Source organism: Arachis hypogaea, chromosome 1, assembly GCF_003086295.3.
Source record: "Arachis hypogaea cultivar Tifrunner chromosome 1, arahy.Tifrunner.gnm2.J5K5, whole genome shotgun sequence".
NCBI classification, from domain to species: Eukaryota; Viridiplantae; Streptophyta; class Magnoliopsida; order Fabales; family Fabaceae; genus Arachis; species Arachis hypogaea.
This window is the reverse complement of record NC_092036.1, coordinates 1,384,570-1,410,316: the sequence shown is the minus strand read 5'-3', so window position 1 is coordinate 1,410,316 and position 25,747 is coordinate 1,384,570. Positions and strand designations below refer to the sequence as shown.

Below are 25,747 nucleotides of genomic sequence, written 5' to 3'. Positions count from 1 at the left end.
CATCAAATTTTAAATAATCAACAATGACATAACAAGTCAAAACAATATCTTAAAAAACTAACGATAACATAGCAATAGAAATAAAATTATATGTTAGTTAAAATAAATAAATAAATAATATTTTAAACATAAAATATTTATTAAATAATAATAATACATGAATAATATAAAAATAGATAAAAAAATTAAATATGTTATAAGTATAATTATAAATATAATAATAAAATAATATTAATATTATAGTACATTGTGTGATTTGAATTAGATTGGATCGATTATGAAAAGTAAATTCGAAATCCGATTCGATCCAACAGTTTATAAAAAATAGAATCCAATCAAATCCGAATTAATACAATTTTAAAGTTTAATCAATTTTTAGTTTAGATTAAATTAGATAAACGATTTAATATAAATTGGTTTAGATTTAAAAAATAATCTCAAAGTGTAGTCCAAATCTAAAATCATAATTTAAAAAAAGCCCTAAACCTCAAACTTTAGTCCAAATTAAATTTATCATGACCTATTTTATCTTTAAACATTATTATATTAAAACTAAACTCAATAATTTTTTTTATCAAAAATATTTTATACACTAAAATTAATTCCAAAACTCAGTTATTATATATTTGTATATAAATACATGTGTTTATTAACTTATTTTTAATATATATTTTATAGTACAATTATATTATGTGTACACTAAAATCAGTTACCAAAATCAGCTATCAATATAAAATATATTTTAGAATATAATTACATATTAAAATAAATTAAAATCACATATATATTTATATATATACAAATACAATAATGATTAATTTTAATGTATAAATAATATTTTTATTCATATGAATAATTAATTTTAGTGATTAATTTTAGAGGAAGTACAGGGAGCCAATGGAAAATTTGTACAATGTGTGTAATAGAGCTTTAGAGATGTCCGATTCAGTATTAGAGATATAACCATTAGTGTTACGTTTTCCTATCAACTTAAACTTTTGGTATGAGTGGTTTCATGACATGGTCTCAAAACTTTAGATCCGAAAAATCAAGAGTTTGATTCTTAGTAAATCCCAAAATAAGTGATTTCATAACATAAGATATTTATTATTCACGGTACTTAGATGGTTACTCTAAATAGTATAGTCATATTTATTTTTTAATTTATTATACACATTTTATAAATATTCCATTGACTTCTTACCGTATTCATTTTAATATATTAGATAGGTCTCACTACCAACAGATTTGGCAGCCAATCAAGCGAAAGTAAATGAAATAAATCAAGCCGACATATTCTATAAGTGCACCCGTGTTATTCATTTTTGTTGTCTCCCCCACTCCTTAATATAGAACCCCAAACTGTCTCAACAAATTTCCTACTCCTACTCCTTTGGATCACTCATACTTCTACAAACACAAACTATTTTCCTGCATTTTCCACCGCAAATACCACTAGAATCTCTCTGAAAACTAACACATTCTCTCTCTCACACACAAACTCAAATTTTCTCTTTCTTTGTTTTTGCCTACCCTTCCTTCTTCCTTCAAACAACAAAGAAAGGTTTGAGCTCAACATCAATGGCGCCAGCATTTTCGAAGGGACGTGGCAATAAGAGGCCATCATCAACATCTTACACTTCAACCGTTACAACACTAGTCTTCGTTGCACTATGTGTCTTCGGTGTATGGATGGTAGCTTCCAACTCTATGGTCTCATCACCTAAACGCGCAACGATAACCACCCACACCGCCATTGATAACACCGAAGAAGAACTCCTTGAATCCGTAACTAACACCAACAACAACAACAATGACAACTCAGACGAATCATCCGATCAACCCGTTAACAACAACCAAGATGATTCATCTGACGGCATAACAAAAAGCGAAGAATCTGAATCAAACGAAAATGGTTCATCAGACAATAACAATTCTGACGATGGCGCCCTGTTATCATCAACTCAGAGCGAAGCATCATCAGAGTCAAACGAAAATGGTTCGTCAGACAATGATAACAACAACCAGATTAAAGCAAGCCAGAAGGATGAAGAAAATCAAGAACAAACTATGGAGTCTCAGAATAATAATGTGGACACCGGTGGAGGCGAGAGCCAAGAACAAAGCTCGTTAGGTAATGACGAACAAGAGAATGAGAAGCAGTTGAGAGAGGATAAAGGGGAAAACGACGATAGTACAGAGGAAGCAGAGAAGAAAAGAAAGAAAGCGTCAAAGAAGGAGGAAGCAAAGGGTGATGATGATAATAACAATGATTTGGAGTGGCATCTATGCAATGTAACTGCAGGATTTGATTTTATACCGTGTTTGGATAATGAAAAGTATCTCAAGTATTCACATAGGAAACACTATGAGCATAGGGAACGCCATTGCCCTGAGGATGCACCTACTTGCTTAGTTCCACTTCCAAACGGTTACAAAGAACACATACCATGGCCTAGCAGCAGAGATAAGGTGACGCCATTGTTAGATTAACATATGATGATAATGAGATTTAATTTTCTAATTTCAGTTTTTCATGTTAAAATAGATATGGTACCATAATATACCACACACAAAGCTGGCAGAGGTGAAGGGGCACCAGAATTGGGTGAAGTTAACGGGTGAATTCTTGACATTTCCAGGAGGTGGCACCCAGTTTATTCATGGAGCTCTCCACTACATTGATTTTCTTCAAAAGGTACAATTAGGATGGTTTCTTTGTTGTAAGATAATGTAGCAAGAAGAGTGCTAGGGGCCAGCAACTTTTGTGATTTGTAGCCATCAAATAGCCATCAATGATAACTTTAATGGTGTGAGATTGGTGTGAGATTTTATACAATAGCTCACTTTTCTTTACTAGTTACATAATGGACAAAATTTAATAAAATTGCTAGTCCTCTAGACTTTTTTATGTAGTAATTATATTAAGAAGTGGGTAATTGGTGATTTGCATTGCAGGCGGAAGCAGGGATTGCATGGGGAAAACACACAAGGGTGATATTGGATGTTGGGTGTGGGGTGGGTAGTTTTGGAGGTTATCTATTTGAAAGAGATGTAATTGCAATGTCATTTGCACCGAAAGATGAGCATGAAGCACAAGTGCAATTCGCCCTTGAGAGAGGGATACCAGCCTTATCAGCTGTCATGGGTACCCAAAGGCTCCAATTCCCTGGTCGCGTCTTTGATCTTGTCCATTGTGCACGTTGTCGTGTACCTTGGCATGAAGATGGTACGCTTTCTTCTTTCTATAATTTCTTGGTTCTAGTGAACGAGCTTTTGGGATGTAGAATCACATTTTCGTTCAGAAAAAAAAAGTTGCCAAGAATAAAAGAACAGCATTTAAAACATTGAAACGCACTTTTATCTTCTCCAACGTGTTTTACAAACACATCCTGTATCTCTTCTTGCATATCATTTATATTTATATTTATCACAATTTACATACATAAATCATATTTTAGGTGGCTTGCTGCTTTTGGAATTGAACCGCGTTTTGAGGCCAGGGGGTTTCTTTGTTTGGTCTGCTACTCCTGTGTACCAGACGCTCAAAGAAGATGTTGAAATATGGAAGCGTATGATAACAAACCTCCTTAATTCTCTTTCTCATTTCTATTATAGGGACTTAATTACGGCTTGTTATTTTCTTGTAGAAATGTCTGCTCTAACGAAAGCCATGTGCTGGGAGCTGGTGACCATAAAAAATGATACATTGAACCAAGTTGGTGCTGCTTTCTTCCGAAAACCTGTGTCCAACGAATGCTATGAGCAAAGGGAAGAAAATGAACCTCCTATGTGCAAAGATGATGATGACCCAAATGCTGCCTGGTAATTTTCGAAATTTCTAATTGCATGCTAAGGATTTTTATATTGACTATAACACTTTAATAATACTTAAAAGATATATTGTTAAAATTAATATCACAATTTTCTATATTATTATTTTTATTTTATAAATAAAAAGTTTTCTGAAATATTAATATTACAGGTACGTACCACTACAAGCATGCCTTCACAAGTTGCCAGGCGAGAAGAGTGAGAGAGGAGCCGAATGGCCTGAAGCATGGCCGGAAAGGCTACATAAAGCTCCATACTGGTTAAGCGACTCTCAAGTAGGGATCTTCGGAAAACCACTTCCTCAAGATTTTGTAGAAGAAGATCAACGTTGGAAAGATGTTATAGACGAGCTTAGCAATAATGGTGTTAGTTGGTCTAATATCAGAAATGTCATGGACATGCGAGCTGTTTATGGCGGGTACCTACATCTTTATTTATTATACTTAATTAAACTGCATTAATTAATAATCAAAGCCGAAGAAAAGTCTTGGAATAACGGTTGAGTTGTCTCTGTGTGATCTTAATATCACAGATTCAATCTGTAAAAACAGTTATTAATATAATTATTAAGTTAGATTGTCTAGATAGAATCTTATAAAGTATAACTCTTTTTAGATCTGTCTAGATATAATTAATAATCAAAGCCGAAAAAGAATCTTATAATAGTGGTTGAGTTGTCTCCATGTGATCTTAAGATCACGGATTCAATCTATTAAAACAGTTACTAATATAATTATTAAGTTAGACCGTCTAGATAGAATCCTGTAAAGTACAACTCTTTTTAGATCTGTCTAGATATAATTAATAATCAAAGTCGAAAAAGAATCTTAGAATAACGGTTGAGTTGTCTCCGTATAATCTTAAAATCACGGATTGAATCCGTGAAAACAACCACTAATATAATTATTAAATTAGATTGTCTAGATAGAATTATGTAAAGTATGACTCTTTTAGATCTGTCTAGATATAATTAATAATCAAAGCAAAAAAAAAATCTTAGAATAACGATTGAATTGTCTCCGTATGATCTTAAGATCCGTGAAAACAGCCACTAATATAATTATTAATTTGTACGGTCTAGATAGAATTTTGTAACGTAAAATACCACTCTTTTTAAATTTATGTTAATATTTTTTATTCTCTATACCCGCTATTATTCCAGTGCTATTGGCGAGAGCATTCTGGGGTAGTTATTAATGTTCAATTTTTTTTGTAGATTTGCTGCAGCTCTAAGGGATCTTCAACTTTGGGTGTTCAATGTGGTGAACATTGATTCTCCGGACACACTTCCTATTATCTATGAGCGTGGTCTAATTGGAATTTATCATGATTGGTGTGAATCCTTTAGCACCTATCCAAGAACTTATGATCTTCTACATGCAGATCAGCTCTTCTCAAAACTAAAGAATAGGTATCCATTTATGTTCACCAAATACATCAATTTATAGTAACAATATTTCAAGTAAACAAGAAGCATATACTACAATTAAATCAAATTGAGTATTTGATACAAAATTATGAGACCCTAAATTAGGTTACAAACATATGATATTTGAAACTTAGTGTTGTGTAAAAAAAAAAAATTACATTTTAGATGGCGTTTTCTGTTAAATCTCTCTTCCTATACCAAACTATTAAATCACATCTATCGTATGCAGCATTTTTTGTTAAATCACTCTTCTAAAAAAAACTAATTTTATTTAAAAAAAAGCCACATACACTTTGTTCTTTGATCTAATTGTTTTCTTTTCTTTCAATCTTATTTCAGTTGCATATAGTATACAATTATGCATAAAATACAGTAATAGCATTTGATCAAAATTAAATTTTTGTTTGCAGCATAGGATCCATGAAAGCAATAATATGACAACTTCAAGTAAACTACTCTTTATATCTATAAAAGTTTAGAAGGTTGATAAAAAATTAAACTCTAAACCCTATTTTTTATTTATAAAAGACAAAAAATTGTTAAAATTTAGAATATTGACAAATCTATACATGAATAAAACTATTATTTGCATATTTTATCACATAAAAACCATATTTCTTGAATACAAAACTAATTTCATTAATTTATAATTAAATTTAGGTGAAAACTCAGGTGCAGTCGACTTGACGTGAAGTTGATAGCTGAGAGTCATTAGATAAAAATTTAGTCAAATCAGTCAAATCATCTAACCACTCTCAACTATCAAATTTACGTGAAGACGACCGCACATGAGTTTTCACCTTAAATTTATCAGCATTTTAAAATTTCATAGAAATTGAGTCACTCTTTTATGTTATAATATTTTGGGTTGTCCAGGTGCAAACTTGCTCCTGTAATAGTAGAAGTTGATAGAATAGTGAGACCAGGAGGTAGCTTGGTTGTCCGTGATGAATCCAACGCCATTAGCGAAGTGGAAAGTTTGTTAAAATCTCTGCATTGGGAAGTAACCTTATCCAAAGACCAAGAAGGAGTGCTCTTTGCCAAAAAAGGCTATTGGAGACCCACCTCTTTTGTATCACTCTTCTAATCATTATCATCAAATTTTGTTGCCCACAACATATAGTTACAATATTTTACTGGTGTGTAACATTCACCTACTACACCAATCACTCAATAGATAGAGATTTTACAGTTGTTAGTGTAAAATGACATTGTGTTCAAAGATTTCATTCCGAGTTAGTTAATTTTTACTGCTATACATTATTTAATAAAACTAAACTAGTCATCAAATGCAAATAGTGTAGTCTTGTATATTAAAGTATTTTCCGAGTTAATTGAACTGGTTTATATAATGTATATGACAACATAAACATCCTTAACGCCATCATGGAACATGCATGCATGTATAATTGCTACTGGACAATAATTCTTAAACCATCGACCTTTTTTTTTGTTCCTCCAAAAGTATAGAGATCGAGATTTAGCCGTCCATCTAGTATCGATCATCCGAAATAATCTTAAAAAACTAATTCTAATTAATTAGAGATAATTTTTGTTAGATAAAATAAATCAACTTTGTATCCACTACCTACCTCCATATTATTAGAATCATTATGAATAATCATAAGATAAGTTGTCAAATTGGATTAAAGAACAAAAACCTAAAAGACTCCGCACATTATCAAATTGTCAAAAAAATTGAGAATTTACAACTTATATAATATTTTTTACAAAATCCTAAAAGATTAAAAAATGTTAAAAGTTACTTACAATATGTTAAAAGTGTTTAGAATATAATAGTCAAATATGAGTTGCAAAATTTTACTACATACTAACGACAAATTAAAAGTAATCAATAATAGTGACTAGATATATAGTCGTGACTGGTGAGTGCTCATCAAGCTTATCAAAGACAACTAGTGTATAGCAAGTTAAACTTTTTATAAGTTTCATCACCTCCATTTCAACTCATGCTTAATTAATATAAGTTATTATTTTATTATAAAAAATTCTATACAGAGACTTTATATCTATGTTGCTAGTCTTTTTTATTAAAGACGAGAAAATTCGAATTTGCGACTTTTTAGGAGAGTATAGAAAGACTATATCATTTGAGTTATAACTCATTAATATATCTATGTTGCTAATTATTTATCCATATGAATGAAAATGTATTGAGTTATCAGAAATTCTCTTCTACTTAATGAGTGTGTTGTTGGTGAGTTTGAAAAAAAAATAATATTATTATTTATGTGAGTGAATAATGATACCAATCAATCATAGAAATTATACTTACAATTTTTAATATTTAGGAAATGTGTTATGAAATTCATCATTTTCTGAATATTAATTAAACAATATATAAGAATTGAGTTTGATTATTATTAACAATTTTAATGATTCTATTAATGAGAGCGCTATATAATATAAGAATGGTAAGTGTCGTTTTACTTTTCTAAGAATGTAAGCTTTTTCTTCTATAAAAAAATGATATGAATAAGTCTTAGCTTGTCAACTAGCATATACAAGCTCCTCAATAATTCAATAGATTGGAGCTTAAATGGATTTTGAAGTAATATATATATATATATATATATATACACGTGTGTGTAAGTGACAAATTCCATTTTTTAAATTCAATTGTGCAACCTAATAAAGAAGAAAGGTAAAAAATAAGATTTTAAAATATATATTTATTAATATATATAATTCGCCAACACATTGACAGGACGGTGAAAATTCAAGTGCAGTCGACTTCACGTGAAGTTGATAGTTGAGAGCCGTAAAAATTTAGTCAAATCAGTCAAATTATCTAACGACTCTCACTTATCCACTTCAAGTAAAGTTGACTGCACCTGAGTTTTAAAAATATAAATACGTTTAGTATACCTTTAAAACTTTAACCAGCAATTAGAAATTCCCATTTTGACAATTATCAAACATGTGTCTTCTACTATACCAATGAAAGAAGACGATAAAAGAATTCTAGATATAACTAATGATCATCCTCACATCTAATGAAATGAACATTCGATATATCTATTGTTCACATTGTTTAGTATTTTTATTATCTGCCTATACCTTTCCTAAAAATATTGCCTGAATCAGTTTTTGTTTCTTGAATTCCAAAACAAATGAATTTTGGTGTTGTATCATACACCCACTAGTCTTAGCGTAAAATGCCATTTGTGGTGTTCTTATGTTAAATTATGATCTTTATTGCGTTATTATAACTTCTGCTTGTCTTAATAGGTTATACAACAGAGAAACTCATCAAGGAGTTCACAAGGTACAAGCAGTAAAAGTCACACATATGTGAATGATGAATGCTTCCCTTGACTATGAGCTCATGAGTCAAATTTTGGTAATGTCCAACGTTACCAGCAGCAACCAATCTCGACATCAAGTGAGATTGAAATGATGTAGATGAGTCTATGACGCATGGTATATGCAATGAAGACTCGCTGTTGCATATACCTCTACTAAACGAGGTTAAAGATCTGTTTAGATGGTGATCTGTTTAGATGGTGATGTTTTCCTTTTACTTTTACTAACTAATGTTCCTTTAGATAACGTTTGTTTTGAGTTATTAATACTGATATTGGAATACTAGAATTTATTGTATTCCGTAATCAGAAATTAAAACTAAAGTTTTAATCTCTGAACACAAAACGTCTAAATCCAATCCATCTCTGTTCATTTTCACAAAAAAACAAGGCACCCCTTATTTAAAAAAAAGACATTTCAGTCTTCAACCTTTTTATTTAGGATAATACGGTTTTTTTTATTAAAAAATTCATTAAATAGTAACGAAAATTAGTTTTGTAAAAATTTTAATTTATTTATAATTTGTGGGAATTTTAAATCCCATTGTTGTTTTCAACAATATAACCAACTATGACCATCACCTTCTTCATTCTCATCATTATCACTTCTACCTCTACTATTTCTATTATATAACCATACTTTATTACCATCATTATCTTCTCTATTATCATTATCACCAATACAAATATTATCAACATTAATGCTATCTTATTTCATTTTTTGTTCGATGCTATTTTTTTCTTTAAAAAATCTTTGTACTGTAATTACTTTTTTTTCATACGACATCATTTTCAACAATAATCTTTCTCCACTTAACCACTACCAATGAAAAGACTTTTTAAAAATAAACTTATTAATAGTTTGACAGTTTAAAACCCCTACAAATTATAAATAGAACATTCACAAAACTAATTTTCGTTACTATTTAACAGATTTTTAATACAGAAATTGTATTATCCAAAAATAAAAAATTTAAGGGCTAAATTGTCCCTTGTTTTAGACAAGAGCTGAATTGGATCTTTATTCTCTCAATACTTCCAGAAAATAAAAGCACAGAAAACTAAAATTTTAGAGACAGTAATTAAAACTTTAATAACATTTATTTTCAAAAATATCCTTATTCAACTTTTTAAAGTTCAAGTCTAACTACATCTTCCCTTTTTCCTGTGTAGCGATGGTTCCAGTGGCACCGGCTCATCGACGCTGACAATATCTCCGGCACATCCGAACATTTCTCTCTAATCTTACCACCACAGAACAGAGCTCACCACCGCCACCACCATCCCGCCAATCTCACTTGCCTCTATAGCCTCTCCGAGAGGAAGGGCTAGAAGCATAGGGGAGAGGGGGCTCGACGACGCATAATCCCATAGTGACTTTGCGTTACTATAGTCATATTAGAGTTAGTAAAGATATTTCAATAATTTTACTTATTTCAGTGTATTTTTATCTTAAACGGAAAAAAAATGAGACATAATAAAATCATACATATTTTATATCAAATATAATACAAAAACTTAATTTAGTATCTATCTTTCAATTTCTGTCTCTCGATCTATGTCCAAATCTTAGTCACCCTTTTAAGGCAACCTTAATTACTCACATAGAGGAAACATAAATTTCTTTGATATGATTAATGAGGAGTCTGTACCAAACTACCAATTTATACATATACCTATCTACCTAAATACTAGCTCGTTTATCCTTTGTCAACAACTCTTCCTATTTAACTTGATTATTGAGTATTTTTTTTTTTTTTTGGTGACTAGACTATTGAGTAATTATGTACATAAGTGTTCTCCCTCTTGAATTATAGATTTATATTTATTCTTATGAAGTTGATATATCTTTTTACGACAAGATAGATCCTCTCGATTTTTTTTCTTAATTATTTGGTAAAATATAATTTTTTTATTTTATATTTTCAAGTAAAACTAAAAAAAACATTGAGAAAAGATATTAAATGATAAAAAATCACACTTTATTAAATAATTAAAGAAAAAAAATTGAATAAACCCACTACTTTCTCTAGAGATATGAATTACAATTTAGAACCTGTTTGGAAAATTTTAAAAGTAACTTCTTTTTAACTTTTGACTTATTAAAAGTAGTAGTATTAATGTCTGGTACAATTTTCAAAACAAAATTGTAACTTTCTAAAAAGCTATTTAAGAGCTTACAGAGAAGCTAAAAAAATTGACTTCTCTTATAATACTTATACTTTTCGTCATATTTCTATAAAATAAGCACTTTTAGAGTTAAAAATTCAAATATAAAATAACTTATTTATAAGTTACTTTTAACAGAGTCATTTATTGTTTAAGTTATTTTATCAAAAGGAATTTAATTAAGTTAGTTATCCAAACTGGACCTTAGTATACTAGTATTTATGCTTCAATAGGAAGAAGTTATGTGTATGTTTTATTTAAGATTCTTATACCATGTTCTTATGATCGACTCTCCGCCTTCATCATCTTAATTAACGTATAAGTAAATAACCATTTTTAGCCTTCCAAAGATTCAGATTTTGATAAAATGACATCCAACATAAGTGTAAAGACAAAATGATCCTTTAAAGATATACTCCGTTTGACAAATGACGTAAATGTTTAGTCAACGATTAATTTACTCAGCCAACCATTAATAACGTTTGACAAAATAACACATCAAGATGCAAGCTTGTAACAACGAGTTCAGAGGGGAAGTAGCTGCCCAGGTTATGCAAAGAAAAGAAAACATGGGGCTGATCTGTGGATGAGAACTGATAGACGGCAATGGAAGATGCTGGTGTGGAAGAAATAATAATGTTGCGAGATGTGGAATGTTTAATGACGCTTATGCTTAGGGTTCATTCTATTGTGATGTACCGGAACTTAAACTTATCTCTCAAGGAATCAAGGGGGGAAATCAATGCATGAAAACAAAGCTTACTACTTCAAAACTTTCACTACTCCTTAAAGCACAAATTGCAGGTTGCTCCCTCACACACAATTACCTCTTGCACTTTCCTTAACAAAAAGGAGAGACAACATAGCAAGGACAGAATAGGAAATTCAAAATGTTCTTTCATAACAAAATTCAACTTCAGATTATGCATAAAGATTTTGTGGCAATAATAAGTTGGAAAAAAAAAAAATCACCAATGCATGGAACAATAAGGTTCCAAACTGAATTCTACGTTAGCATCATCTAATTAACAAACATATTCAAAGACAAGGATTGGATTGATTATAAATTATTTTAAGCTCAAAATAAGTTTATCCAAAGATAAGGATGGTGTCAGGGTGGAAACAAGAAATGTAGGAGTTCCCGAACCCCAAGAACTACAAAAGTTCTCAGAGAACTATAAAACTCCAAAATTGTTCTATATAAGCATTATTGATAGAGAATTCCCATAACCCATAATTATTGAGCTAGGGAATTATGCAATGCTAAAATGCACACCCTGCCCCAGCAACATTTCGAGGTGTAAAACAAACAACATAAAATTCATAACTACAAATAAAAGCATGGAACAAAAAATGGATTTTCTCATGCAAATGTCCCTAAGTACTTACTAAAATATGAGAAAAGGTGAGCATCCATGGAATAAATAAGTTTTTGAAACTCCAAAATCCAAATAGATCAAATGAATGAAAACTTAAAAACTTTACCTACTCCACTTTCCTGAACAAAAAGAGGGAACAACATAGCAAGCACAGAGTAGGACATTCAAAAAGTGTTATCGTAATACGAACCAATTTCAGATTATGCATAAAGATATTGCAGCAACAATAAGCTGAAACATGAAAATGAACCACCAACGCAAGGAGCAATAAAGTTCAAAACATCATGAACCAACACAGTTCACTATACTGCAGCAACCCTGAACTGAGAGCTTGAGGCTCATGATTTGAATAAGAGCTCAACATTCAGAGCTTTTTAAATAAGAGAGAAGAAAAAATCATTTCCTTCACAATGACTTTAAATCACTCATAAATCATAATAAGTTATTTTAAACTCAAACTAATTTTATTCAAAGGCAGGGAGGGTGTTAGTCAGGGTGAAGAGAACTGTAGGAGTTCCCGAACCCCAAAGAACTACCAAAGTTCTCAGAGAACTATAAAACTCCAAAATTATTTTATATAAGCATTGATAGAGAATCCCCATAACCCATCATTATTGAGCCTGGGAATTATGCAATGCTAAAATGCAGAGAGATTTATTCTCCTTCCGCACCATGCCATTCATAGATCAGAAAATTAAATAAATAAGTTCAGATATCATTCAAACACAAGGAATGTTCCTGCAATCTATCTTTATAATCATAAAAAAACAAAATTGTATTCATATGAATCTGACAATTAAGAATAAATAACATAAAAAACAAACTCATTCATTCTCTGTTCACGAAACTATGTTCTACAACCAGACAATTTATAAAAAAAGATCCATACAACAACGTCAAGATCGTAATCTTGAAAGAATAGGCGTATTGTTACAACAAACCTTTGAATTGTGACATGTGAATTGTGAATTGTGATTTTCTAATTTAAAAATTAGGGTAAAATGTGAAAAAGATAGGAAAAAAAATAGTACTAGGGTTTGTGGTTAGGGTCCTGTTTGTAGAGTCTATTGTATTCTTCGAGCTCGTCGTAGTAGGTATCCCAAACGCAAGGGACGCAACCGCTGCCGCAACAATCGCCGGGCTCCGGCTTCTCCGGCGGCGGAGGGATATCTTTGGGGGAATTGTGCGGCGGCGGATCGGGGTTCTTGTCGGCCTCAGGTTTGGGTTGGATTGGGTGCGACGCGGGTGTAATGGAGGCGCGTGCACCCTGAGATGCCATGCGGAGAAAGAAGGGTGAGGGTGATTGGTGAAGAGGAAGAGTATTGTTGCGATTGAAAGGGAGGAGCTTTTGCGTGAAATAGGAGCAGGCTCCTGCTCTCATCGCCAACACCGCCTCATTCTATTATTTTACCCTCTCAATTGTTTCTATTGCTCCTCTTCTGGCCGCTCCTCATCATTTTATATCGGATGATAATCCTTCCATCAACTTCCTCTTCTATTGGTACTCGCAAAAGGGTAGCGATTTTATCTCTTAAAATATTTTGATATTATGATTTTAAATAAATTAATTAATTTTATAAAATTTATATTAGATATGTTAATTTTAAGATTTAAATTTGATTAAAATTTTACATTTTATATATTTAATTTATTTTTTAAATTTTATATAAAATCTCGATTTTTTTATTTAAAATAAATAAATAAATAAATTCTGTTTAAAATTTTTTATTATTGATAAAAGTAATTTTAAAATATATTAATGACCTGAAAATTTTTAAAATACGATAAAAAATTAGATATTAAATATTAAATATATTTTAAATAAAAATTTTAAAAATCAAATTTTAATATAATTTTTTACAAGTATTATTAAAAATATTTTTATTTTTAAAATTTATTAATTTTATGTTAGATGAATTTTTTTAAAAAAATTTTTATTGTGAATAATTAAATTATTTTAACAAATAAAAAAATTAGAGATCAAATTTTGTTCTAATTTTTGTTGGTACTTTTTAAATATTATTATAAAAATATAGATCAAATAAATATAACATTTGTTAAATACAGAAAAAAATTGTCGCTTATAAAAAAAATTAATATTTATTGATTATTTTTAGAAAAATAACAAAAAAGGTTAATGAATATTAATTAATTTAGAATTACTCTAAGTAAATTTCTATTTTATGTAAGTTCTCGAAAGTTATTCACGTCTGTTTGGTCGTCTCTTCTTGTTTCGAAGGAGACTAAATTGTCTTAAATTTTAGAATTTAATGTACTTAAAATAGAATTTGTGTAGGATTTATTTTTTTTAATAGACATATTAAAAGTTTGATTAAAAACAATAAAAGAATTAGTCTATTCAACAAGAATAATCTCGAAGATTTCTAATAAATAAAAAGATATTAGAAATCAAAACATTTAATTTAAAATTTTTAAAAACTAATTTAAATATTTACTCGTTTATAAATATCTTTAGACTTATTCATGAATGAATTTTTTCTATTATTGTTTGAATAAGTCTACTTTCTCTCAATGGCGACATATTTATTTGTTTCGTCCTAAAATTTCTTTCTTCATTTTTCAATTATATATGCTGATGATGATGGTGGTGTTGAATAAAAGGGAAATATTAGAAAATTAATAATTTTAATTGAAAAAAATAGAAATTAATTAATATTAACTCAAATATAAATAAATTTTTAAAAAATATTAATCACCTAATGTTTTTTTCAGTCAATATTAACTTTTTTAAAATTTATTTATTTATCTTAAATTTTATATTTTAAATTTTAAATTTTAAATTCTAAAAAATATTAACTAATTAAAAATTAACTTCTATATCTTTTCTTTTAGAAATCTGAGCTAATATTATTTTCAGGATGTATGTATTATTTCCTTTAAGATTTTTGTCAAACAAGCCACTAAAAATGATGGGAAATATATATAATTTGCCAAATGCCAATCATCCAAGCAATTACAAATGTGGCGTATCGTGCTTAGTTTTGATTGTTTTCTCTATTTGTCCCCTCTCGTTCAAAGAATGGTTAGAAGATTATACACAACATCAAATTCTCTTATTCTTGTCTATTTCTTGTAAAATATTATTTAAATATTATCTACATACATCTATCGAATCGAGTGAAAACTAGATTTATTTGAGAGTGAATTTTTTTTTAGGATAGTGTCCAATATTTAATTTTATTATTTATTATTTTTTTATTTAATTTTAATCTTACTTATAAAATTAAAAATGAGATATTATATTTTATTTTTTTAAGTGTTTAAAAAAATAGAAAAGATCCATTTCTGACTTTAACATGGGACCGTCTATTTTTCATGCATATATAAACATGCATACACCATCTAGAAGGTCCAACGTATGGGGTTTCCAAGTCAAAGTTGTGCTCTCAGGCTTGGCGTAATTATGTTCTGCTATACACAAAGATACGAATAAAGTGATAAATAAATTTCTAAAAATTTATATTTTATATAAATTAATTAAAAAATATTAATAAATTTTTTTAAAATAATAGATATAAATATATAATTTTTAATTTAATTTTTGTGATTAAAATAAAAAATTTTAATTTATTTATATTTATTATTCTAAAAAATTTTATTAATATTTTTTTAAAATTAATCTATCAAAAATACGAATCTTCAGAAGTTTATTTGTGACTTTACTCCGAATACATAGAAATTCAGTCTAATGGCTCCAATCACAATCACAATTATTACATCTAAGAATTCCTTTTGAAACAAATAACAACTAACGCATAAAAGAAATATCCGCTATCTACCTACCTCTTCCTTCTGCTTGACCTATAAAATTTTATAGAAATTAATAAGCACCATATCCATGGCCATGAGCATGAGTGAAGTGAATCACCAAAGAATCAAAACCAACGGGATATGGTTGCACATAGCAGAGCACGGAACAGGACCACTGGTTCTGCTGCTTCATGGCTTTCCAGAGATATGGTATTCATGGCGCCACCAGCTCAAATACTTGGCCAACCATGGTTATCATGCAGTAGCACCTGATCTAAGAGGATATGGTGATTCAGATTCTCCTATCAGCCCCAGTTCCTACACTTTTATGCACGTAGTTGGTGACCTTTTAGGCCTCATTGACCACTTTGGGGAACACCAGGTATGTCAAAATCCTAGTGTTGTTTTTAAAATCTTAGCATTATAAATCTTTTACTTTCTTCTCTTAAACTCTAATTTCTCAACTCAATTTAAGATTTTGTTTGTTAAGTGTTTCAAATTAGATAATGCAAAGATACTAGAACAAAAGAGGATAAGAAGTTTATGATCATGTTTCGGATTTAACTAACATGTGCCGTGAAAATTACTATTAATAAAAGTTCTTTAATTTTTTTACTTTAATGAATGTACAATAAATTGTTACTTTTTTCTATAAAAGAATTTTTAATTTGTAACTTTAATATATTGGTTAAACTCATATTTCTGATATCGATATAGAGTACTAATATATTGTCTGTCAACTTATTGCCAACAATAATTAATTATTATATTTTAAACACATATATAAAGAAATACATCCAGAAAATATATCTATAAAGATACTTCTATTAAACACAGCCATAAAAAAGACATTTTTATTAGACACATCCACAAAGACACTTCCATCAAACACAATTGTAAATACAAATACTAAATGAGATGTAAAGGACTTCCTGATCAGATTCAATTATGTGATAAAATACTTGGAGAATTGATGTATTTATTTTCCATGATATTATAACCTTTTGACCCATTTTAACACTAAATGAATGGAGGCATTTGTTGTTGGAGATGATTGGGGAGCAAACATTGGTTGGCACATGAGTCTCTTTAGGCCTGATAGAGTTAAGGGATTTGTTGCTATAGGCGTTCCTTACTTCCCAAGGATTCCAACTATTAAAACCGTTGAAGCTATCAGAATGGCATATGGTGATAATACTCATATCTCCCAGTTCCAGGTACCATTCACACTCATTCCTTAAATTGCTCAAACAAGACATGATTAGCTTAGACTGGCTTTCCCTGCTTGAATTAGATTCACTTAATTCTAAAATTTGTTGCTAATTTGTTTTGTGTTGGCCGGAAAGGAACCGGGTCGAGCAGAGAGAGCCTTCGCAAGATATGATTGTTTGACAGTGATGAAGAAGTTCATGTTAGCCACTTGGACTGAATTTCTAGCAGCTCCTCCTGGCATGGAGATTATTGATTTCTTGCCAACACCTTCCGCTTTGCCATCTTGGATAACTGAAGAGGAACTCATGGTCTTTGCTGACAAATTTCAAGAGTCTGGTTTTACTGGTGCTTTCAACTATTACCGTGCAATGGACCTGTAAGTATTTATTTTCACTTTGTTAAGGTTAGTGTTGGTTTAACAAAGATACACGGTTTTAGGCTCATCTTAAACACTCCTTACTAAGTAAGGAATATCTTAACATTTCATTTATTATATTTTATATCGATAGTTCAGATTTAGACTTTAGAATTTAAAATTCAAGATATATGATTCGGAGTTTAGGATTTGAGTCTTAGAGTCTAAGGAGTGCTACACTTATTACTTTTTCCAAAGCGTATTAACTTTGGCTACTAAACTTGTGTATGTTAGAATATTAATAATTTGCACATAATTATTACATGGTAAATGGTTGCAGAAACTGGGAGCTTCTTGCACCATGGGAGGGATCAAAGATTACAGTTCCAACAAAGTTCATTGCTGGAGAGAGAGACTTTGGTTTCAAAAGTAGTGGGGGTACAAAGGATTATGTGGAAGGAGACTTGTTTAAGAGTCTCGTTCCAAATCTGGAAGTAGTTATAATGGATGGCCACCATTTTATACATCAGGAGAAAGCTCAACAAGTTTCTGATGAAATCCTTTCATTCATCCGCAAATTATCTTCGGATTAAGAACACACTAAACCTTCACTTTGTGATTATACAACTCCAGTGCCATCAGTAATTTTGTACATTTTAGCTGTTAGGCATGATTTAGGTGCACAACCAGAATATTTAAAGTTTTTCCATATTCAAAACAAGAATAAAACCCTTGACATTGGTTAAAGAACAATAAATTCCTTCTACTGAACCATGTTCCCTAGATTTGGGCACACAACCATATGATAAAGGACAACACTTTTTATTGTATTTTCCAAAGGATCCAAATAAAGGTATAGTACATTGGTTTTGCTTCATTACAATTTACAACTAAATTTTATATAACAGTGAATCCTACGCTCTCCACAATTTTAGTATGTCTCATAATAAATTTAAAATAAAAATAAAAATAAAAAAGCCGTTATTTGATTAAGAGCAGTGTCATGAAGGAACAAACATGTTAAACCTCAGCTAATGGAAATTGCTTTGTACTCTTTGACTGTACTTGTGATAGCCTGTTCCACCGGTAGTCTTTCCATGCTCGATGCGCCATAAAATCCATGGACTCCCTTGGTTCTCTTTAATATGAATTCTGCTTCCTTTGGACCTGATATTGGACCTGCATATCCCAGTACGTTAATCTGAACTTCACTAAAAAATCACAAATAACAGAACTTAATTGATAATGTTCAGAAAATAGAGAAGAGCAGTGAGCATTCTCATTATGGTACATTATTCTTGTGCAATATGCTGCACACTCTGAATTTACCTTCCAACACTCAAGTTTGACCTTTCTTCCTTGATTCTGAAACTGTCTCGGAGAGCTATATTTAATTCCAATATTCACAACTGTATTACCAGAATCTTGAGGTCATATTTCCTCACCTAGGGCCACCTTCTAAGTTTTATAACTACGTCTTTCCTTTTCTTGTCTTCCGTTCCACACCTCCAACCCCCTCCCCAGAAAATCTTGGGTCTCAAGACATCTAGGACCATCTCTACAGTGTCGTTTGTGAGTTAGGATTTTGGAGGGGAGGGAAAGGAGGGAAATGCAGGGTTTGTACTTTGTAGCCAAAAAATTCAAAATTTAACAGAGATTCTTTTTCCCTTCATTTCTCTTCAAAACCCCAACTCACAAACGAACACTTAGTCACACATCTGCTATTAAAAAGGGGGATTCCATGAACTTGGTGTCCAACTTCTGTTTCCAATTTTGTCATTGTATTCAAATTTCCAAACAGACTTCTATAAGGTTAAAGCTGTAAACACATTATTTTATTTCATCAACTCGGCAACTCCCTTTTCAACCCCAGGTTCATCCGGCATCCCTCAGACCCTCACTCCAATTCTCACTTTCAGTTATTATTATTTAACATGCATTTCTTCAGTTGTCTAATTCAAAGTATTGTTCACTTTATCACTAGCTCCAAAGAATAACAATTGATCAGTGAAAAGTACTTTCTAATAATTCACAATAGCCAAACAAAAGGATTTCTAGGTGATGTACATACCTCCATGGCACAGCACAATTGCGTTGGGATTAATCCTATGTGCAGCATCTGCAATAGCTTGTACACGAACCACACTTTCCTCCAGTGAAACAGCAGTTTTTGCACCGATTGAGCCCGTTGTAGTTAGACCCATATGGGCCACTATAATATCAGCACCAACTTTAGCCATTTCGGCAGCTTCATGTTGATTGAATGCATATGGGGTTGTCAAGAGACCCATTTTGTGACCTTTTTGGATCATCTCAACTTCCAAGCTAATGAGGTAACATAACAAAAGTTGTAAGATATGATTCAGTTCAATTAACACTGATAAAAATTTCTTTTATTAAATTAACACTTACCTATATCCCATTCCGGTTTCTTCAAGATTTTGTCTGAAATTTCCATCGAATAACCCAACTGTTGGAAAATTTTGCACCCCAGAAAATCCAGTAGACTCCACCTGTTTAAGGAAGAAATCCATTCGACGGAAAGGATCAGTTGCACAAACTCCAGCAAGAACCGGTACCTTCTTTACCACCTGAAATACCAAAGATCAGCATGTTAGACAGAGTGCTGGAAAAACGGACACAACACTAACTTCAAAAGAGGATTTTATTTATTACAAAAGATGAAATAAAATGACAAATTCTTTCCACAAGAAATTTGGCAAAAAATTTAGTAGCATTCTCTAAGAAGAGGCTACAGGTAACCTTTTTAAAAATAATTTAGATCTGAACCCTCACTTTTATCTGAAATTATAAAATTGCTCTTAAATTCTGATATTTTCTTTCTGAGCCCAACTTTTGTTTCCATTCCACCAAATCGCAGAGACACCAACCCACAAGCTCGGACTAAAGCAATGGCTAAAAGAAAAATTCATCTCTCTTATGAACTCCTAAAGCCAGATTTCACAGGCCCTCTTGCTACACTTTTACCATGTCCTTCGTAGTCCTTGCATTTGCTACATAGCAATCAAGAGAATTTTCATCTAACTCTACCTATTTACTAGGGATTATAACACCTAGTTCATGATGGACAAGAACAAACTGAGCATCAACACTGAGAGACATAACAATCAATAAAGTTACAAATTGAATTGTATAGTACACAACACAATATGCATGGAATGAATTAATTATTTTTGGAAGAGGAGCACGAGGTTAGGGAGTGGAAGAGGAAGAAGAAAATGGAGAGCATTGTCTTTACCAATTTCGAGTTGATTTGGGTTTCTTTGTGCACAATGCTGTCATGATGAGTTCTTGGTTTAGCCATGTAGGTTGTTTTCTATGCAATTCGGTAGAGTAAGAACAATGATTGGCTTAAAAAAAATTTGTAATTTCAGATGGGAAAAAAAAAAGATGAGGTTCAAATCATAATTATTTTTGAAAATGTCATTTGTAGCCTTGCCTTAGAGAGGGCTACCGAATTCTTTGCCAAAAAAGTTACACCAATTATTTAGACAAAGCATAAGAATCAAGATAAATTGAACAGTACGAAGGAAAAATCAGAGAACTTATATCAAAACAGCTTGAAAGGAAGTTAACAGTAGGAAAATGTTGTAGGATCTCATTGAACAAGTAAAGTATAGGCATACTGGCAAAACTTCATTAGCCATGTCAAGCACAACAGCATTAGCATCGGCAAAAGGTAAAAGCCCAGCTAATGAGCCTCTCCCTGCCATCCGGAAGCGCCCTGAGTTGTACAGCACTATCAGATCAACACCTCCAGCTTCTTCAAACTTGGCAGATATGCCTGTCCCAGCACCAGCTCCGATTATAGGTATTCCTTTATCTATTTGGGATTTTAATTGCTGCAATATAAAGCGTGTTTTCTCCAAGGTTTCTGCCAATATAAATAGTAAATGCATCAGGCGTAAAGAGACACTTTCTACCTAAAGTAAACTGAGACTTACTTATTTCTGTGCAATTCAGCATAAAAGGGTAACATTTTTAGGTGAAACATTTTTAGGCCAATGCAGATCAAGAGTAACATGCAAAAAAATAACATGGAAAAGTTGTAAAATTAATTCTTCATTGCCAAATGCCACACATTGCTACAAATCCAGCAAAGTACACACATTGTTTTTTAAGGCCAAACCAGTACAAAGATAGTATATGTGCATATCTAGAACTTCAATTACCAAATGTTTGGGAAGAATAGAAACATTAAGCAAATTGAACGAGAACCTGGTTTTGCATCTGGGAATTCACTGGGCGCATAGCCAATGTTCCTAAAACTTGATGCATTTGAAGCATCATCATCTTTACGAAAGCGATCAATGGATTCAGGACTGGCTACTTGTTTATGAGTAGAATCTTTAGTAGAGCTCTCATTAATCTCCAAAAATGCATCAACTAATGCATTTGCAAACTCAAGGTCATTAATATGACGGGGATACACTTTTACCTGAAAAATTCATAACTTTCAAATTTCGCAAATCCTAATATCAATAATAGATAAATAAAATAAAGTCCATACTAAATTGAAGCTTATAGTTTTAATAAATGTCGTTATTGAGCAATTATAGTACCTGACAATCATCATTTGTCCGAACAAGCCTTTGTAGTTCATGAAGAAGAGTACCAGTTGCCTTTGGGTCATGAAAAGGCTTCCCTGGTGCATCTAAAGCAGATATACCCTTTTCTGGGAGGCAAACACGGATTTTAGATGATGAATTGTTCAGTTTATTTGCAATGAAATCAGCAAACTTTTTGTTCTCCTCTACAGTTGTTCGCATGAGTGAAACCTGAACTTGACAGAATTTTGCATTTTAGCTTAAGTGCAGCAATTATAACAATTGTGAAGCATAAAATTACCATTAAGACTTCGATGCTTTGGTAGAATCCAATAGTAGGAAATTCATCGCCAAATTCAACATGTGTTAAGATGACGGACAAAACATTACAGCAACAGAACTTAACCTTCTAGATAGGTTTTATTCCATGAATCAAACGATGCAATAATGTTTTATCATAAATTATGTCTAATATAAAGCCATTTAGAATCTAAATTTTGCCTATATGATTTTATTTGTCTCCACTCTCCATCAATCTCTATCTTTTCGGCTAGCCTTCATTTAATCTACTCTTCTTAGTAGTGCTTATATGCCTTAGCAGCACATGTTTAAACCATCTAAGGTAAGATTCTTCTGTGTTTTCTAAAATAAGTCCCATACTGGCATGAAATTAAAGCAAAATATTGATAATGCAAAAATATGCCTAGTTGCAAGCCAAACATCCTAGTCAAATAGATTACTCACCTGCTTATTATGCTCATATATATTTCTCTGCTGAAATTCCTGAGGTATGGTATCTTTCGCACCAAAGTTCACCATGTCTAATGCTCCGACACTTAGAACTAGGGGGACTTTCTTCTCTGAAATGGCATCAAAGCGAGAACTGTCACATGCCATTACGCCTCCAACTATGTAGTCTGCTACTTCTGTTGTTGTGATGTCAAAAACACCCTAAGAAAAGTTGGGAAAAGAAAGTAATATATGTGAAAAAACACAAATGGAGGCAGTAATAAATAAACAAGAATCTGAAACAGTGGAAAAGCGTTCATAATTTGTCTACTATACAAGTATGTGAAAGATACTTAAGTGCATGCTTTCCCGAACAGGAAGACTTGTGCATTTACGTAAAATAATTTGGACGTGGTACAGAGCTCAATAAATAATCCGTAAAGATCTTTCATTTGGTCAGGCATTCATGTAGGTAAAATGAAACTTTTACATTGCAATAGGACAGCGACCAAACATAACCAAAAAGCTTAGATCCATATATAAATTGTCATGAACCCATAAAAAGGCAATTGAATATGCAATTGGTTGAAACAAGTACATCCACGTTTTCAGAAATTTAATCGAAATTTTGATATAAGATTCAACAGAACATCCATTACTAATAAGTAGACTAAATTTAGAAGAGATCAAACCTTTCTAATTATTCTCCAAATTTCTTATTATGGTTAAAGGTTAAATGCATTTAATATCTTGAAGAATATAAAAAGCAACACGAATACTTTCTTTGTTAGGAACTAAGATGATATTCCAGATCATATATCACTATTTAGGAGGGTATATCATGACTTCATAAATATAATCGATTCTTATGCCATGCTTCCAAACCTTAACTTCTTCCTTTATAAGGACATATAACTACTAAATCAAAATATAACTAATTCTTACATCCTCTACCAAAGAATTGAAGTCCCAATTTTTCAGATAAACAATGTCAAATTAACTTGCCATTGTCGAATAATGTGTGCATAGATAGATAGATACCTGTATAAATCCCTCTCTAACCAAATTCTCCATAGCCCTGCCACCAACCCCAGTTGCATGGAAAACAAGGCTCTCATAACCTTCCTTATTCAACCTATCTTTAACAGCATCGACACATGGAGTAGTAACCCCAAACATAGTTATACCAATAGTAGGCTTATCTCCCACAGAAGACGAATCTTCTAAGCTCTGAATAGCTCTTCCAACAACCATTCCAGCGAAAGCAGCAGCTGCATTGGACAATATTACCTTGCTAACACTATTAACTCCAGCAATGTCCACAATGGAAGGAAACAACACCAAATCCGATGTCCCAACATAAGGTTCAGTTTGACCACTGGCCACGGTTGACACAATAACCTTAGGGACACCAATTGGAAGGGACCTGAAGCAAATGACGGATGCAAAAAGTTTATACTATGGCCGCAAAATAATACATAATACATAAATAAAATAAATAGTTTTGAGTTAAAATCCAAAGTTGTCCATGAGATTGGCCGCGTGCACTAAAATAGTTTCCGAGATATCAATTGAACCAATTACATCCTGAAATTGGGTAATGAATCACTTAAAGGACTAAGGGAGTAGCATGGTGCACTTTTACAAATATCAGGTAGGTGGACTAAATTTTCATCTGAGGCTCTCAGCTAGTCCACTGCATTTGAGTTTTCACCTTAGTTCACGCAGAAACTGTTTTGGTTTAGTGATCAAACATTTTTTCCTTAGTTTGGGTCAAATTTTATAAATAATAGGGGGCAAATTGAACATTACATTGTATAATTGTAATAAAATAACTAAATCCTTGTGGCCATTAGAACCTGCATCAGTCCCAGACCTGAAGGGAGAAGAAAGTATTGATGTCCCTCCACTGCCCCCAATTCCGATGACGCCTGCAACGGCAACACCCTCCTTGTCGTTTTGAGAGTTCTTCAAGAACTTCTCAAGTCCTTGGCACATCCTCGCAACGGCCTTGCCTCTGTCCGATTCATACGCGTTTGATCCACCACAGCAAGAGAGAACTTCGCTCCTGGAAACGAATGTGAAATCTTGGATGCTCTTTGGTTCCTCTGGACCAGCAGAAACATCAACAACCACCACCTCTACCTGTAACTGAATTCCGTTAGCGCGAGACGGTTATAGCGGTGGTTATGAAATATGAATGAATGTTGGAATTTGGTGAGTACCTTGGAGGAAAGGTGAGTGGAGAAGCGTTGGAGATTGGAACGGAGAGAGTTGTAGAGGAAGCGGAGCTCGTGGAACTTGGTGTCGAGGGTTCCGACGCAGAAGACTCGAAGGGTGGTTGGATGGTGCGGCATCTTTGAGTCAAAGGAGTGGACGGAGATGAGAGTAGAGAGTAGAGAGTTGAGACTGTGTTTGAGTTCCTTTCGCTTCAGTTTGTAACTTTGTGTGTCGTGGAACATGATTAGATGTCCATGTAGAATTAAGAGAGATTCACGCCAAAATGACGTGCTAACTGCTAACTCACACGTCATTTCACATGCCCATCTTGTTTCAATGTTTCTTGTTAAATCCATGGTGTTTTCGGTCGGTTCGGTTTGGTTTTCCGCAAAACCAACCAACCAAACCATTTTGAATTTTGAAGCCAAAATTCATTGGTTTTACCTGTGAACTAACCAACCGAATGTAGTTTGGTTCGGCCAATCTTTTTCAGTTTTTTATTTAACCTATAATGATATCAAATATATTAGGAATAAACTATTATTTGTATCCTAAATTTTACGAATATTTGACAAAAATATCCAGAAACTAACATTGTATTCGTAAAATATAGGTTTTGTATGACAAAATAATTCAAATCATAATTTTTTGTTAATTTTTTAATAAAATTTTCAAATTACTCTACCATTTATTTTTCTTTCTTAAATTTCAAATTTTCACAACCCTCACCACCACTAATACCTTCTTGATTACTA

At 31.9% G+C, this 25,747-nt stretch overlaps 3 protein-coding genes across 3 annotated transcripts; 2 read left to right on the top strand and 1 right to left on the bottom strand.

Moving 5' to 3' along the window:
• The first annotated feature begins 1,539 nt into the window (after positions 1–1,539).
• LOC112710898 (probable methyltransferase PMT27) lies at positions 1,540–9,921 on the top strand. Its single transcript, XM_072203518.1, has 8 exons — positions 1,540–2,472; positions 2,549–2,698; positions 2,959–3,229; positions 3,462–3,825; positions 3,986–4,252; positions 5,051–5,245; positions 8,516–8,552; positions 9,763–9,921. Exons 1-8 carry the CDS (start codon positions 1,582–1,584, stop codon positions 9,919–9,921), a joined length of 2,334 nt encoding a protein of 777 aa, XP_072059619.1. The 5' UTR covers positions 1,540–1,581.
• Positions 9,922–15,792: 5,871 nt separating this feature from the next.
• LOC112789478 (epoxide hydrolase 1) lies at positions 15,793–18,352 on the top strand. Its single transcript, XM_025831398.3, has 4 exons — positions 15,793–16,290; positions 16,943–17,125; positions 17,255–17,496; positions 17,816–18,352. The coding sequence occupies exons 1-4, from the start codon at positions 15,997–15,999 to the stop codon at positions 18,066–18,068; spliced, it is 972 nt and encodes a 323-aa protein (XP_025687183.1). The 5' UTR covers positions 15,793–15,996; the 3' UTR covers positions 18,069–18,352.
• Positions 18,279–25,311, bottom strand: LOC112789471 (toMV susceptible protein tm-1(GCR26)). Its single transcript, XM_025831387.3, has 10 exons — positions 24,998–25,311; positions 24,649–24,917; positions 23,814–24,198; positions 22,788–22,994; positions 22,059–22,274; positions 21,715–21,934; positions 21,123–21,370; positions 19,888–20,066; positions 19,547–19,800; positions 18,279–18,654 (listed from the first exon to the last, which is right to left on the bottom strand). Exons 1-10 carry the CDS (start codon positions 25,304–25,306, stop codon positions 18,503–18,505), a joined length of 2,439 nt encoding a protein of 812 aa, XP_025687172.2. The 5' UTR covers positions 25,307–25,311; the 3' UTR covers positions 18,279–18,502.
• Positions 25,312–25,747: the final 436 nt, after the last annotated feature.